The sequence below is a fragment of the Ascaphus truei genome, chromosome 17 (assembly GCF_040206685.1).
Source record: "Ascaphus truei isolate aAscTru1 chromosome 17, aAscTru1.hap1, whole genome shotgun sequence".
Classification (NCBI taxonomy): Eukaryota; Metazoa; Chordata; class Amphibia; order Anura; family Ascaphidae; genus Ascaphus; species Ascaphus truei.
The window spans coordinates 25,922,850-25,936,810 of record NC_134499.1 but is presented as its reverse complement, the minus strand read 5'-3'; the positions used below and the strand labels follow the sequence as shown (position 1 = coordinate 25,936,810).

Sequence of the window (13,961 nt, the reverse complement as noted above, 5' to 3'; positions counted from 1 at the left end):
TTGGTTTCAATTGTTCTATTTCCCTTTAATAAATCTGCTGCTGAGCCCACCGCCCCCCTTCCTCCCCCTCCCCAACCCAGGTGCTGTTCTTTGCTCCTAAATTGTGCAGCCATCATACTTTGCTATATAGGACTTTTTTTTATTTAAGAAATCTGGTGCAATAGTTTTGCCCCACCAGAATGACACCACTTTTTGCCCCACCAGAATGACACCACTTTTTTTTTTGCCTTGATACAAACATGTGCCCTGTGGTCTTTACACCAGGCCACTCCTCCCTGGAAGCACTTTCGCCCAGTGCGCCCTGCCTCCAGTACATACGGTAGAGGATCCCCCCATAGGCTCTGCTGTGAATCAGTAGACAGCCTGCAGCCAGCCAGTCTGGGAGCTGCCAATGCCCAGCAAGGAGCCTCTACAGCTACTCCAAGGGGGCAACCAACATGGGCTTTGAACTAGATCGCTTCAGCGGAGAGGTGGACCCGGATTTCAAATGCAACCTGTGCAACAGGGTGCTGGAAGACCCCCTGACTACCCCCTGCGGGCATGTCTTCTGCGCAGGGTGCGTCCTGCCCTGGGTGGTGCAGCAGGGCAGCTGCCCAGTGAAATGCCAACGGATCTCTGCCAAGGAGCTCAACCACGTGCTGCCCCTGAAGAGCCTGATCCTCAAGCTGGACATCAAGTGTGACAACCACTCCAGGGGCTGCGACAAAGTGGTGAAGCTCCAGAATTTAGGGGAGCACGCAGAGATGTGTGACTACTCCCCAGCAAAGTGTAGGAACAAGGGGTGCAGTGAGGTGCTCAACCTCAAGGACATGGATGGGCACATGAGGGAGTCCTGCGATCACCGGGCGGCGGGGATTTGCCAGAAGGGCTGCGGGCTCATGTTGACCTTCAAGGAGCTGAAGTTGGGTGACCATAGTTGCTTGAAGGCGGTGAAGGCGCAGAGCGGCGTCCTGCAGACCAAGATCTCCGGGCTGGAGACTGAGCTCAAGAAGAGGGCTGTGAGGTCCAACAAGAGGGAGAAGTCCTTGATGTCCCAGCTCTCTGCTGTGCAGAGTGAGCTGCAGATGACTGCACTCAGGTACCAGAAGAAGTTCACGGAGTACAGTGCCCGGCTGGACTCCCTCACCAAGACTGTGGCTTCTCCTTGCAAGGTAAGGAAAAAGGCAGCCTGAAGGGGTTAACCACAGATCTGTGGGTGTTTTCAGCCTGAGCCTGGAATCCTGTGACCTTCAGTTTGCCCTTCCAGCAGGTAAGGACTTATTCTCAAAGTGCATTTCAGGTTCTTATGCAAAGTAATGCTGTCTGAGGAGGGAGGAGCTAGGGACTCTATAGCTCTTGCTCTCCGAGAGGGAAAGAGTTAACTTTACATCCACCTGAGGTCCACAGCCAATATGATATGAAGTTTGACTGAGGGGTGAATGGGTTAATACAACGTTTCGATCCCCCCCAAATACTGTCCCATTTAAGGACAAAGAGCTGTCCATTCAGAAGGGAAGGCATTAACCATGTGAGTGCTGATCCAAAGTCCAGAGGAGGGTGTGCTGTCCATGAGAACCCTACACAGACCCGTGTTGTTTCTTCTTTACCCAACACACCCCTCTATCGCTCCTTACATAATATCCTATAAATAATGCCCTATACTTGGCACCAACCACTGAACCATGAACTGTGTACCCCTTCTGGCGTTAATCCCTGCCCGGTACTGACCCAAAGCATACTGTCACTGCATGGAGTCTTGTCCCTCTCACAGTAAAGGGGTTATTCCAAGTCATTTTCAAGTTCTGCTTCACAGCTGTATTGTCTCAATGTGTCTTTAAACTTCATGAGTCTTGCACCTCCAGGAGGGATGAGGTTAATGTAAAACTTGTTACAAAGCAACACTGTCACATCACACTAAGAAGTGTAGATAAGATAGGGCCACATTCTTATAGGGCCACATTCTTCTCTCTGCCCCCAAGGAATGGCTATTTCTATTTCTTGAACAGAAACTAAAATTGTCAAAATCAAGGGTGGGGGGGGGGGGAATCATCTTTAGAAAAAAAAAAAACTTTACGAAAATCCCAGATGTTACATCTGGCCAAGAGCGTTTTCTACATCTAGCAGTGAAGGGGTTAACCTAATAGTTTTCCAAGTTAGAAGCAGAACTTGGAGAATAATAGTGTTGTATCATAAATGACAAGTATGGGTAAATCGATGTAAACTTTGGGGCAGAATGAAGGTGCCTACATTGTGTTGCAAAGAGTGATACCCACTGTTACCCACAGTGATACTAATGATCATACAAATATCATATAGTATCCTAAAAAAAATCCACATCTCTTTTTATTGCTTCCATATCTGTGTCTAATATTTATTCATGTTCCAACCCAGTGAAGTACTAAGGCTTCTTTGCAATGCACACAAAATATTTTACTCTCAAAACTCCAGTTTTAACTCTGCCTTTTAAATGTGATATTTTTTATTTTCATATAAAAGTGTTATTTGTTTCAACGTATGAGAGTTCTTGTGGACTACTCAGATAAATGAGTATTTTATTACATAATAATGTTACTTTCCCCCATAACTTCATTTGGAGGGTTTGGTTAAGTGGCCAGGATTATTTTAAAACACATTTTCTCACTTGCCTAGAGACATGTCTGTCAGCTGCAGGCTCAGCCAGCTGGTGGGGTCTGGGCAGAGAACAAATATTTACAGCTAGTTCCTTTAGCTGCTCTGAGGAGGCTTGGTCTGCTTTATAAAGAAGTGTCAGAGAGTCTACTTATAATAACAACACAAAATACAAGGGGAATTCAAACCTCTCCCCTGACAGAGAAGAGCAGGAGCCTTATCTGCTCAATTAAAAAAAAAAAAATCCTTTATTGCTGTTACCCTTTGTAAGCCTCATAGGGGTGGAAGGGGGGTTTATTTTCTAAATTCACCAGGCTGCAAAAACGACAATTTCTACACAAAGAAGTAATGGTGTTGCTTCATATGTCATTATATATGTATAATAATAATATTAATAATGATATGTGTTATATTTTCTTACGAGAATTACGAAATACTAATTTTTGGGGGGCAGAAAAAGAAAGTAACTCCCTTTTTTGGTTTCTGTGTGCTTTTGTTGCTGGTCAGAAAGAGATTTTTAACACTCCGAGTGATGCAAGTAACACTTATCCTGCTGTAACCCAGCCTCCTTGCAGTGTTTTTTTTTTTTTTTACAGCCCTTCTGACAGCAAAGAGGTTAAAAGCAGCAGTTCACATGCAGGACGTCAACACGACCTGCGTTATATAACCATACTGAGTATGCCTGTCCACTGTTTTATGCAATTGTGTCTCATAAAAAATTGCAAGAGGTCTTACATGGTAACGACCACATGGATAACCCACTGCAGGCACCCACTGTCACTTGGTGTTCTCAGCAAATCCACTTTTATTATGGAAGATGTCCTGAGAGTTAATATTGTGGGATAGAGGTCAGCTGGGGTACCACCATCACCATTAAATATCTTATCAGTGGTCTCTTTAATAGTGTCCGATTTAACCCCTTCACTGTCAGAGAATGCATTGTAGACTCATCTACTGTTAACTGGGCGACATTTTAAATTTAGTTTTAGTTTATTATCACTTGGCAGCTTTTAGGGGCTAGAATGTACAGTAATAATCAGGGGTGGCCAAGTCCAGCCCTCAAGGGCTACCAACAGGTCAGGTTTTCAGGATATCACTGCTTCTGCACAGCTGGCTCAGTTGAATGACACAACCACCTGTGCTGAAGCAGTGATATCCTGAAAAAACTGACCTGTTGGTAGCCCTTGAGGACTGGACTTGGCTACCCTTGGTATAAATATATTCTGTATTATTATACACTGCAGCATTTGTTCATTTTTAAGGGAAGAAAAACTGCTCTGTGTGCGACACACTTGTGCCAACCCCATCATTTCTTATTTTTTTGGAGCAGTTATTCTAAGGTGGGCAGAGTTCAGTGTTTTCCATTAGCATCTCGGTCCAACTGGGATCCGACACATGACATTGTAACTACGCCCCTCTCCCCCACTTCATCATTTATTCTAGGGGTTTGCCAAGCAAGACGCTGGTTCAGGGCCTGCGAGTGTCTCAGTTTAGCCAAACAACCCTGGAAAAATGTGACTCCACGTGGCCTATTTCTCAAAGTCTCCAGCCTGCGGCGGATTTCTCCAACAAAGTGAATCCCTTTGAAAGAAGCGTTTTTTCTTTTTTTATCTAACGCTGGTGGAATTATTCTGCACCGGATTTTGTCCTGATCTTGCAGACAGGAGACTTTGGGAAATAGAAACTCATGTTTTCCCCACTGGGGGTTGAAATATTTTGTCATGTTTGATGCTCGAACCCTCAAAGTCTTAACCCTTTTGCCGGCAGGTCGATGTGCATGGGAATTCTGCCCCCTCAGATCTTTTGTAGCCGCAAATACTGGCGGTCAGAAAATACCTCGTTTGTCACCCAGATTATTTCTGCAGAATGGAAGTTCAGGGGCTGCAAGCATTCCAAAAAATCAGGGCTTTTTTTCAAGCTGTGATATCTTGTATTGAACCAATTTATAAATCCCATTGAAAAGTGATCTATGTGGCTTTGGATGGTCATTTTCTAATAACCTGCAATGAAGCTTCTGCTATGGCCCTAATCCTTGCTTTGCATGTCATCCACAGATCCCCCAAAACCTGCTTCACCCCATTGTCACATCATACAGTGGATAAGCAGCAGAAAAGCATTCTGGGTAATGACATGCAAATCAGCACACTAAGTGTGGCTACACATGGATGTTTCACTACAGCTGAAATGCACAGCATGTATAGCAAAGCCAGGGTTACGAAAAAGTGCAGAATCAGAAACCCCACTCAGAGACAGTCGTGCTGTGCTATTGGTCAGTTCTGCGTTTTCAAGCTGCTAGCAGGTTTCAGGGACCTGTTGAAGACATGTAAATACACCCATGACCTCCTTTTCTTTTTCTGTACCTGGCAGAATTGAGAGGGTCTTTGTCACCTTTTTTTTGTACTCCCCATAACTTAACTGACAAAGCTCACCCTATTTTTTTTTTTAGATCAGACCCCTTGCTATGCCTGCAACTTTATTGTGAAAGCCTAACACTGTAAATTAGAGGAACCACGCATTTTGTTAAATCAAAGTCCAAAGCATCGCCCATGCCCCATATTTTCACCCCTCTGCCGAAAAACGCTAATTCTGCAGGACTGCTTGTTTGTGCCAAAGTAGTATTTTGCTAAGTCTGTGTGAGCACTTTTTTTTTGCCTGGCAGCTGTGGGTTCAGCACATATTGTAAGCTCAGGCTTGCTGTGGACACACTGGGGGAGAAGTATTTACTCATTCTTTGCTTTGCACCAGATGAGCATAGGATATTTTTGTACATAACCCTTTACGTGCTGGGCAGGTCTGTTACACATTTAACACAGAGCTTGCTTGAGCGTTGCCATCCCCTCTGACAGTGAAGGGGTTCAAAACAATTTTTTTACCAACACTAAATATTAAACGTGTGCTGATTTCCCCAAGTGGGCCCAAATCAGCTGCAGCTAATTACAGAAAGGAATGTATTTTTGGGGGGAAATTGTTTTTTTCTTTTCTTGTCAACGTACTGATTTGTGCCAAGTTTTTATAACGTGCCTTTGTTTTTGCTTATGCTGGGTAATATATTCGTGTCTCTTCTGCTGTGGATTGCAGGGATTCTGCTATAACCCATAAACCACAAACATTCCTCTTCTGTGACCCTACATCTTGTTATTGGGAGGCAGAGATAGGATAGAAGCCCTGCTTAGGAAGAGCTTCTCTTGGTCTGGATGTTTGCTCGTGGTAAATACGTGTTTACTCTGCGCTTAAGAAAATCCAACTGAGCGTACATAAGCTTTTTTGTGCAATGTACAGTCATGTTGAATTCTTTTACCTGTCCATTATAGGGAGAAGAAACGAAAGCACTGACTCTTGTTCTCCACCGGGAATCTGGATCCTTGGGATTTAATATTATTGGTGGCCGCTCGTGTGTGGTATGTTAATTGTTAAAATGTGTTTTCCTTTTCCTGTTGAGTATGGGGGTGAATGTTTGAAACTAAAGTAACCAAGGGCACAATTGCCTCTGTGGGAGACTGTGTGTCTACGTTTCATGCCTGAGGAAGGGCCTGAGTAATCCTGGGAAATTTGCATGTAAAGATATGTTAACTAGTGTATCTTTGACCAACTGTTCTGTATTACTGTAAATATATATATATATGTATATATATACACACACACACACATTATATGTATATACAGAAGCTACCGCTCACGTTAACGCTAGTGCGTTATTTTAACAGTAGCGCTATTGAAAACAGTGGCTCAGGAAATATTGCACAAATTATTTTGTGCATTATTTCACGTTAACAGTGGTAATAACGTGTGTGTGTGTGTGTATGTGTGTATATATATATATACATACACACACATATATATATATATATATATATATATATATATATATATATATATATATAGCGCTACTGTTAATATAACGCACTAGCGTTAACGTGAGCGTTAGCTTCTGCTTCATCTGTATATACATATAATGTGTGTGTCTGTGTATATATATATATACATTATCAGAATGATACATGTGTGTTTATGTATATACATACAGGCAGTCCTCAGTTCCCCGACACAATGCGTTACTCAAAATGGCGTTGGATAGCGAAACGTTGTTAAGCGAAACACGTTTTCCCATAGGAACACTGTTTAAATGAAAGGTTCCGTTCCTGAAGGCATTTTTAATGCTAAAATACACAAAATATTTTACGTAGACAATAAGATATGCAGCACACACATAAATTATATAGTGTACATACTGTATTATATATATAATATAACATAATATATAATATAATATAAAAATATAATATATTATGTAGTATAATATAGTATAATATATATATATTATATACACATAAACAACTTTGCAAAGCGTTGTAAGAGCGTTGGATAAGCCATTCGTTGTAAAGCGAAGCGTTGTAAAACGAGGACTGCCTGTATATCTATATTAATATATATTAATATACATTCTATCGTTCACTCTGTATCTATCTATATCTTTATTGTGAAAACCTTAAATAGTTATTTTGAAGAATAATGGATAGTAACATGCACATCACACATCACAGCTGCTGTGTAATGTCTGAGTTACTTTATATATCTTCCAGTGGTTGCAAAATTATACAATTTCCAGGCATTGGCTTCTTCCTGGGGGTCAGGGGGCTGTGAAGAATATTTGTTATGCAACCAGCATTTGAATATGCGTGAAATCATACTTGGAATTCTAAAAATGAAATGGTGCAAAAGGTGTGGATTTAATTAATGTAATGGATTTAATGCACACCTCTAATTGGTTTGCTCGTTTATTTTACTTTGCTCAGTGGAACTGTTGCTTTAAAATTATATTCTAATTTTACTCTCATTTACCATTATTTAGTCATTGTACTCATTAAAGATACCAAGTTGGCTGTTGGCTTATGCTGAATTTGTTTTCAATTTCTATTCTTGGGTGCATGTTCCATTAGGAAATCCTCCAGGCTTTTCAATTTTGGATAAATTGTTGATCGAAAAAAAAGAACAACATTTTATTACGGGGATTCTTAAAATGGCCACCATTGTTGGTCTTTTCTAACAACTGCTAAGGAGATCACTGAACCTTTAAGGGCTGATTCTATATGTGACGTCAATAGTGAATTCAGCCAAAAACCTCCCGATTTGTCCCCTTTGGTGGATCTAGAATCAGCTCCTTATAATTGTTATTTTCACACTGCGGCTACTGATATTATGTTAAATCAGCAATCCCACCTACTTGTGCCCCCCATTAACTTTACAGGATGGGAATTTGGAGGGTCCCCTGGATTTGAACTGTGCTATTTTCAGCTCAGGAGACCTCCCCCCCCCCCTGCCCCCCTTTTCCCAAGATACTTACCATTGCAGTTGCCGGGTTTAAATCTCCATCCAGGGGAAGCAAAATGGCGACAAAATCTCTGGCCAATAGGAAGCCGCTATATCATCTGTTGCGGCTTCCTATTGGACGCCCATTTAAATCCCCTTTAAAACCATGGAATCATACCAGAAACGTCCCTAGTAAGTATCTGGTACATTGTGGAGCTCCTCTATCTGAGAATCGCGCGGTTATTTTCCTGGGGACCCCCACGGATCCCATCCTGTAAATAAAAGGGGGTGGAGGGTGGGGGGGGGGGGATTGCGGCTTTAAGTGAACAAAGGAATTACTGTGTAGGAACAGCTCATACTCCAATGCAGATATATGCCAATAAGGGCTGTGGGACTGTTCAGAAGACTCAATGCCTACATAGCTGGCTAGGACAGGGGTAGCCAACTCCAGTCCTCAACAGCTACCAACAGCTCAGGTTTTCCGAATATCCCTGCTTCAGCACAGGTGGCTCTATCAATGGCTCAGTCTCTGACTGCACACCTGCGCTGAAGCGGGGATACCCTGAAAACCTGACCCGTTGGTAGCTTTTGAGGACTGGAGTTGGCTACCCCCTGCCATAGTATAATATTAAGGGATTGCCTTTAACTGCAGTGGTTACTGTACATCGATATTGTTATCTCTGTTTTGTATGGGGGACTGTTTCCTTCATGTGTGCTCTGGGATATGAAGGTGCTCATTTCACAGTGTGTACGATTTCATCCTGCAGAAGGTGTATGGCGTTAACCGTGCACCCGTTATGATGAGTGTAATTGTGTCCATTCCCTGCTCTTTTAATGTTTACCGTACACGCCAGTTATCAACTAACGTGAAGTGTTAATGATTTTCAGACAATTCGCCATTAGCTAGATGAGGGACAGTTTAACCAATAAGTTGCTGAGCCATGTGTGTGTAGAGTATAGTGCGTCTTCCACACTGTATTAACGCCATGCAACGCATGCGTTCGCTGTAATATTCTCCCCTCTGTAAGGAATGCTTCTGGAAGTTCCATGCGCTAACTACATTATTCTTAGACGGCGTCCATGCTGGCGAAGACCGCGCGGAGGCGTGCGCGATCACATTGCCTTAAGGCAATGATTGCGCCCATAGACCGTGCGACAGCAGGAGGGGGCGCACGAGGAATCGTTCAATCTGATTCCTCGGCGCGATGGGCAGGGCACGTGAGCGGTTTGCCCAATGAGGCCGAACCAGCTCTGTGACATCAGACACGCTCCTGGACACGCCCCACCCATGGCGCATCTACCTTGGCCACAAAACACTGCCGCTTAACGCGGATGATGTCACTCGTGCGCACGCCTGCGCGTGGTCTTCGGCTGTATGGACACAGCCTTAGGCAGACTTGGATGTGGCCAATTTATTTAATAAAGGAAATGACAGCAAGGCACGCAAAAAATAGTTGATAGCAGACAACTCAAGTAACTGCTCCTAAAGCATTTTAAAGGAGCAATCCATGCAATATTATACGTGCTTTTAAAAAAAAATCTCACTTTTGTAGTATTAGATAATACTTATTTTTTTTACTCCATTATTATTTTTATTTCAACTCTTAATGCCGTTTTTAATTAGTTCTAATATACTGAGCATCCTTTGATTTCTATAGCAGGCGTTAGCCCACCTCCCCAGCAGTGCAAGATCTTTGTAACACTTTCCTGTTTGTGATAATTTGTTGCCAATATTCCCAGCAGTTTGAGCTGCAAACTGTAACAGTAGATGATGTCACCTTAGTAATATAAGAATGCATTGTAGCTGCTGAGTTACACTGACTGAAGGATTGATTGAAACTGAAAGGCGGCCATTTAGTGAACCCTGATAAACAGGATCACGCGTCCACTGCAGCAAGGGATTCTGGGAAATGACATGCAAATTGTCCCCACAATGTGTCACCTTTTGCCTGAAATCAATTTTTACATGGAACCCTTATAAGCAAATGCTCTGCTGTTCACACAGCTTTTAAGCACAGCATGTGATATATATATATATATATATATATATATATATATATATATATATATATATATATATATACATACATACATACATACATACATACATACATACATACATACATACATACATACATACATTTTAAGTTATGGTGGGTGAAAAAGGCAACCAGAAATCTCCACCGTATTTTATATATATGTATATTTAAAGTGCCGCTTCGATTGCTTCTTTAAAAACACTGTCCAGTTTGCTATCTTCTTGATACAAAGTACCAATTGATGCTAGAAAAGCCATATTATATGATTCACTTAATGTCAGTTTAGTGTCGAAGGGGCTGGCTTGGGATCTTGATGTATAGATTATCTAATTGTTTTTACCTATTGGTGTGTAATGGCTTGTGTGTGTGTGTGTGTGTGTGTATATATATATGTATGTGTGATAAATATATGTATGTATGTGTGTAATATATATATATATATATATATATATATATATATATATATATATATTTTTTTTTTTCTTTTTTACTGAAAAAACAAGGTGCTAAAATCACTACTTATTTTGCTTTAATGTATGATGACGGATATAATGTATTTGACTAGAAATCCATTTATGCCTGTTGATATAAAATTGCAGTGTACTGCAGGCCTCTTCCGGTAGGAGTTAAACGTCCCAGAGTGGGAGTAAATCATGTAGGACATTTGGCAACCTGCTTTATTGCAGGTGAGACAAGTCAAACAGAGAAATCGGCCACTTCAGGTGTAGAACAGCCCAGCTCTGTCCGGAGAGCCGACTTTCCTAGTTGGAAAGGGTACTTTGCTGCTGCCGTAGGAATGTTTGGGTGTAGTATGCAAAAACGCCAATAACCACGTTAGGAGTAACTGCACAGTATAGATTCCACGGCACATAATTGTCATAGCTGGCTCAGTGGTATGTAGTGATGTTTCAAGACTAGACAACTGCAGGCGGACGGTCTGAGACATCTCCATGGCTGGGTTCACTTGATTCATTGTGTCAACATTGTTTGGAATAATGTGCATGGATATGATTTTGACAGTTACAAAATAACTTAAATAATGAGTTCTACAGGGATTGAAGCCACTAGCAGTCCACTACATCAGTGGCGCTCCACTCTAGTCCTCAACAACCCCCCAACAGGCCAGTTTTTAAGGGTATCCCAGCTTCAGCACAAGTGGCTCAGTCGAAGACTGAGCCACTGATTGTGCCACCTGTGCTGAAGCTCGTATATCCTTAAAACCAGACCTGTTGGGGATGTTAAATGCAGAACCCCTGCAGTACAGGATGCCCTGTGTTATGACCATGCAGCAATATTGTCATTGTTTAGAGTATTTGAGTATTTCCCAGACCGTAACCGAGTCTGGGATTTTGTCCTCACTGTGTTTTTTTAATAACATCACATATTAACCTGGTTAGTGTGCAGAACAATGTTTCGCTGTTCTCCTTCAGCAGTGAAACGGTAAAAGTGTCTACTTTGTTGTTTAAAACAATGCACTGATGGCTTGATTAAAATGTGTCACCTGGAAAGGTACATGGACATCACATCTTCAGATATGTCCTGGGACTCGAACGTTGCAATAAACAGACCCAACAGCTTCAGATATATTTCACATTAGGCATTATTGTAGAGAACTTGGCTTGTCTCATGGTGTTAGTCACCGCAATGTAAACAGTTAAACCACTATGAAACGATTCTGTAATTAACTCCCTGTTGTTACCTGTAAGGAACGTGCTACTTGAAAGTTTACTAGCATTTACCATAATAATCAGCACACCTCATAATGCATGCAAAGGATTCTGGGTAGAGCCACGAACGGACAAAACACTGAACAGCATTAGTGCACAAAACTCCCCATACCAAGAACAGACAAACCAATAGTAAAGTCAGAAATCTATAAAAAGATATATATTTTATATCTTTACCTATAAATACATATATATGTATATATTATTTTTTGTAGGACAATCAGGATGGGCCATCCAGCGAAGGAATTTTTGTGTCTAAAATAGTTGACAGTGGCCCTGCTGCCCAAGAAGGAGGACTTCAAATCCAGGACAGGATTATTGAGGTATGTGAACATTGCCTGGCTGAGTTCTATGTCAAAACGAATGAACGGTCCATGACCCCTGTGGCAAGGGGAAGTCGCAGAATGTGTCTAATGCCTCCTGGAAGAAATGTCCATCAAAAACTGCTTGAGTGAATTCAGCGTTGACCTTCATGTCTTGCAGCATATCTTTTCTATATATAGGAACCAGGCTGGGCACAGGCTGCATGGCTGGTCTTTCTGAGGAGCAAGGATCATTTTACTATTCTGTTAGTAGTTTACCCCATTCAGTGTCAGGAGACTTTGGGTGACATTGAGGGAAGCTCAGGGTTTCGCAGGTCAGTTTGTACACTGCATATAAAGACAGGTGCATTGGGACTCTGTATACTAGGACTTGTCATTTGTTTCATATAGAGTGTTAACATAAAGCAAGGGAACACTTAATATAATGCAGAATGGACAATACCAATTGGAAATAGTCTAAGAAGTGAATTCATAGGTTTATTATTTTCCGTGGAGGGTTATTATAATGATATACCTGAGGGTGAATTAACAGGGCAGTTTGACATTGCGGTGGAATGAAAAAATGGGACATTAAAAACTGACCAGGGTAATCCGCTTTCTCGGAAAGATTCAATCGCCGTTAAAGTAATTGCCTTACTTATTTCTGTCTTGTGAAAAATGAATATAAATTGCATTTTGTCAGGAACATTATAACCAGGCCTTTCTGCTACTTACAGTATGTCTCCCTGGATGGCACCATAATTACTTTGTAAACAGAAGAACAGAGCTACGCTAACACTGTTAATGACTCTGTAATGTCTTTTAGTGATGAGCTAATTTGCCAAACCCCTGTCCTTAATTCACTTTTGTGATAGGTCGGACGGCCCCTTTTAATCTATAATAAATGTAGATCTTGCATATATCCTAAGGGAATGGAATGGCAACAGTTCATTAATAGATCCACGCGAAATGTGATTTGATCAGATTATTACAGCGTTTTTATGCGAGTAGTTATCTTTGGGCCATATTGCATTCGGGTTAATCCTGACGCTCTTATTGATACTGGGCTGAAATGGATTGTTGTATGTGGAAATACCCTTTGGCTACGAGGCTGCATTTCTTTCAAATGCTGCTGTTGTAATCTTTACATTTTTATATTCATTCTTTTCAGATACAAAATGTGTAACCTCCACCACACAAGGACAATTGGGCACTGATTTTATAACGATTCTGATTCCTGATAAGACCCCGGTGACAGATCCAAATAAGCCAAGAGCTTTTCCTTGAAACCTGTGTGGAAGAGGTCACCCAATGTGCACCTCCAAATAATGAATGAAATGTGAGATTTAATAGGAAAGCGGTAGGCAGTTCAACACACATTCGCGCCAAAGATTTCCTTGTGATCTCACAACTGCTTCAATTTGATCAATTTGTTTCAATTTATGTTCTTAATCATTGTTTGGCTCTTATCCTTGCTAGAGGCCGAGCTATGACCGTTTTTGAGGTTGATGGGCCAATTTTCATGAGATGTCCCCCCAAAGACGCAGAGTTTCGTGAGAACTTGCATTTTAGGCCTGATGTGTTTCTTTCAGGTGGGGATGGGAGGAGTGGGGTGAATCAAGGATACAAATATCCAATTGCTTGGATATGGGAATTTTTGTTGAACATCTCATTCCCTTGGTTACCGAGTCATTGCTTAAATGTGAACAGATTTTTTGTTTTTTAAAGAAAAATCTTTTTGTGAAGCTTTTGTTAAAGACGGGTTGTGCAGCCAGTGCTGCCAAGGTTATTGCGAAACAGCCAGTTTCTGGAAGTCATGTAAATTCAGCTTTTTCACATATGATTTTGCAAGAAAGCAAAAACAAAATCCCAGCTGTTGCTAATTTTCTTCTTTTGGCATCAAAAACCATGCGCATCTGCTTGTTTTGGGCTGGACAAAAAATGCCATTCAGGATCTGGTGGGTGAAATAATAGCTCTG

At 41.5% G+C, this 13,961-nt stretch overlaps 1 protein-coding gene across 2 annotated transcripts in view; it reads left to right on the top strand.

The window, feature by feature from the left end:
* The first annotated feature begins 308 nt into the window (after positions 1-308).
* PDZRN3 (PDZ domain containing ring finger 3) overlaps positions 309-13,961 on the top strand; it is a 212,174-nt gene continuing 198,521 nt past the window's right edge. The window contains exons 1-3 of one of the 2 annotated variants that reach the window (XM_075574336.1): positions 309-1,151; positions 5,919-6,005; positions 11,896-12,003. In XM_075574336.1, coding sequence (XP_075430451.1) covers positions 438-1,151; positions 5,919-6,005; positions 11,896-12,003 — 909 coding nt within the window. In that variant the 5' untranslated portion in view covers positions 309-437. The remainder of the gene's footprint in view (positions 1,152-5,918; positions 6,006-11,895; positions 12,004-13,961) is intronic. The other variant, XM_075574337.1, reaches the window with a different exon arrangement.